At 34.1% G+C, this 3,623-nt stretch overlaps 1 protein-coding gene across 1 annotated transcript; it reads right to left on the bottom strand.

Moving 5' to 3' along the window:
- Nucleotides 1–1,357: 1,357 nt before the first annotated feature.
- LOC105216907 (fibrinogen C domain-containing protein 1-like) lies at nucleotides 1,358–2,646 on the bottom strand. The gene is made up of 3 exons (XM_011191659.3): nucleotides 2,384–2,646; nucleotides 1,742–2,269; nucleotides 1,358–1,679 (listed from the first exon to the last, which is right to left on the bottom strand). The coding sequence occupies exons 1-3, from the start codon at nucleotides 2,584–2,586 to the stop codon at nucleotides 1,526–1,528; spliced, it is 885 nt and encodes a 294-aa protein (XP_011189961.2). The 5' UTR covers nucleotides 2,587–2,646; the 3' UTR covers nucleotides 1,358–1,525.
- Between the last annotated feature and the right edge of the window lie 977 nt (nucleotides 2,647–3,623).

Here is a 3,623-nt window from a genome sequence, read left to right as displayed (position 1 = left end):
GACATTGCGACTAAAATTTGAAATATAAACTATCCTATCTTTTAAGTTGAAATAAACTGCAGATTTGTGCAAAATTTCATTAAAATCGGTTCAGTAGTTTGGGCGCCAATCCCGGACAAACAACGTGACGTGCAATTTTTTTTTGTTGGTGAGAGACATAAAAGTGTGATATGCTTTGTGTGTTCGGTGATTTCCTGTTGTCGGAAATGTTTTTGGCCTTTGATCTCCTGGATTTTTCCGTTGTGACGATTAGACTTTGGTTTCGATGTCATAAAAATATACTAATTATTTATTGAACAGGTCTCGTAAGTGACTATGTAATACCAGTAAAAATTAATTAATTTAATTGAAATTAAAAATGAATTAATTTAATTAAAATTAATTAATTAATTTTTACTGATAATCTAAGTTAGTTTGAATTATCAGTTAGCATTTGCTCTATATTAAAAAACTTCAAAACATTACATCTAATAACCTTAACATTTGCTATGGCAAATGGTTATAGGAGAGGTGATTGTGATCTTTGAATATATCTCCTATATTTTTCACTCATTCAACACATGCGTATGACTTTGTCTATAAAACTTTTCATAATTGTTTTTAAAAGATACGCTTATAATATTGTACATAACATTCACCACAACTCAAGCAAGCTTGCAAGTCAGTAAGTATATTCTGCTTTAAAGAATTCAAGTAAAAGGAATTTTAAAATTTGTAGTATTGTCACTCATATATTTATGTAGTTTCTTATTATTAAAGATACTTCAAATAATATTTCAGAATATTATAGCTTATCAACTACCATAATATTTGAGGTATAACATCGATATAGGTGTCAAAGTTAAACTTTGTCAGTTCGATTGCACAAGGACCCAACATTGGCTGGATCGCAACAAAATCGAAACACTTCTTAAGACGATGGTTACTGGCGATGAAGAGTAAATCAGAATGTCAAGTGAAAAGCGGTCGTGGTTAAATGGCATTGGACCGAGCCAATGATGGCCAGTTCCAGTTAGGAAGGATTTACTAAGTGCTTGGTGAGATTGGAACGGAATCACTGTGTGCTGCTCCTCTAGGGCCAAACTTTTAATTCGGACATGTCAAGCAAGTAGCAAGTGCCCAGAAGCGGGCAGCTTTGGCTAATAGGAGTGAAGTTGTGTTCCAGCAGGACAACGCCGGGTTACACATATCTATAGTGATCCGTCACAAGCTCCGCGCTAGGATTTCTATAAGATTTGCATTATAAACCTTCACACTGGCAACAAGTTACCGAACAACACAGTGCTTATTGGAACTGGATCAGACCGCTCTAATTGTGCTAAATAAAATCTTTGATTAAATTCAAAAATAACTGTCATATTATTATCAGGCCATTATAAGTATAATATTTTTATTTGAAAAGAAAAAAACGTGTTTTTGATTTTGTAAATAAGAATATTAAAGTCCAATTGAATCCAGATAGTTTCAATATAAAGAGTATAGTGTGCATTAGCAACGAGAATGCACCGCAACATATAAAATTATTTTAGGTATATCGATTTAAATTGCCCAACATCAATCGTCTCCAGCAATTTTGGGTTGGTCGTATCATCATTTGCGAAAACGATAAGGATTCTTCCTTTTTTATGGCATTCCAGGCCACACCGTAAAAATCACCATTGTAGACCCCATTTAGGTGACTAAAAATAAAATATATTTAATCACAAACGCTGGGTTTTTATCAAACGGAAAATGTTTTTACCTGTAATAACAATCGTCAAACCACCAAGCGCCTTCATATTTCATTGCACAATTGTTTTCCAAATTATCATTATCACGATCATATGTTGAAAATTTCATTCCCAAATGTTGTCTTAAGGAATCACCAGCATTTCCGCCATAATTACCCAATTTCTTCAAAGTGTAGCTCTGTGACTCAGGCCCAATAAGGAACTCTGCATATTTTGCATGGTACTTTTCGCCACTACGCCTTTGTAATTGAATATACAACTCTTGTTCACAGCTGCTGGTTAGCGCGTGAAGTTTTTCCAAACCGATCCAATAGTTTCCCGTTAAATCGCCAAATCCCTTCTTATAGTCATTCCAACATCTATAAAATCTTACTGAGCCGCTTTGACGCCGTTGAATAACTAACCATCCTCCAAAATCGACATCTTCGTCACAAAATACCTCTAAGTCGGCGATATTCAACTTTTCGAGTTTAATTTTATAAACGCCACTTTTCAAGCTGGTTGCTGCAGCTTCCATACAACTCGATGGATTTGTTGCTCTGAAATTAGCAGTTAATAACTGTGAATACTATATTTTAAAACTATTTATAGCGCCTAATAAACTTTAGTACTTTTAACAGTTTCAGTTTTCACTAACTACTAGTAATTTTTACCGATTTGCAGTTAATTGCTGTTCGATCTTATCCGTGCTCTTCTTCACATCTTTTAGGCCTTTCATTACTTTTTTAACGACATCGATTTCCACATCACAACTGCAATCGCACACTGCACATGTATCATTTTTCAGACAAAATCCAATTTTAATTTGCAAAATGAAAACAAAATTCACCAAAATAATAATAATGAAACGAGACATTTTTCCGCGAGTTGCTCTTTGAGCGCAGAATTGAAACTAACTAATTTTAAGTATGGATTATAGTGCAATAATCTATATAGCATATACTTATTTATACATATGCATATTCAGTTTTTTATAAAAAAACTATTTGTGGAATGTTGCGATAAGCACTTCAAAATTATTTACTGACTCAGCTTCATTAATTCAGTGGCAGGCGCGTAGACATCAATGATCAATAAAAACATCTTAACCTTAACATTTGCTATGGCTAAACGGTGCTCGTACTTTTGATAATATTGAGTATTGTGGTTATAGGAGGGATGAACGTGAAAGTTTCTACATATGATTAAATTATTTTTAATGCAAAACCGAATTTATTACTACTTCGTAATTGCCAATACTAAATTTTGAGATTATGAAAGAAACATAAATGTACTAATTGCATTTAGTGCGCTAAAGTCGAACCGGTATGAAGCTAATGAATTTCATTGCCGGCGAGTAGTTGTGCAAGCGTACATACATACATATTAGCTTGCTATAATGAGTTTTATACGTCATTGGCGAAAGCAAATTTGCATATAAATGCTGCATTACATAAATTAGTTGCTACAGTTGCAGCTGTCAACGCGTTGCTTAAAGCCTCTTCTCACCAGCACAACACAAGTACATTAGGGTGTGTAAGATATTTTACGAATAAACTTATTGCAGAATCACCAAAAGGCTTAGGATTATAATAAACCTGGGCATAATATCATCGGAAAGCTGCCGCCCCTATGACATGAAAGCGAAAACTCCTCTATATTTGTTGTTAGAGTATGCAGGAGCAAATCGAAGAGTGTAACCATTCTCTTACTCCCAGCACTACACATGTATAATACATTGAATTTCGTCAGGGTGCTGAGAATAATGATAACGTTGTAAGTTTCATGGGAGGGCGCAACAGAACAAAGGTAATGCAAACCTCAACTAATATCTAAGTTAATCTAACTAACAGAATCAAAATCATTTCACAATTCAAGTGAAATGGCAGAAGGAAGCTGCTTTCAGATTTGTCT

Source organism: Zeugodacus cucurbitae, chromosome 3 (assembly GCF_028554725.1).
Source record: "Zeugodacus cucurbitae isolate PBARC_wt_2022May chromosome 3, idZeuCucr1.2, whole genome shotgun sequence".
Taxonomy (NCBI): domain Eukaryota; kingdom Metazoa; phylum Arthropoda; class Insecta; order Diptera; family Tephritidae; genus Zeugodacus; species Zeugodacus cucurbitae.
The sequence above is the reverse complement of the archived record's forward strand: the minus strand, read 5'-3'. Positions and strand labels throughout refer to the sequence as shown.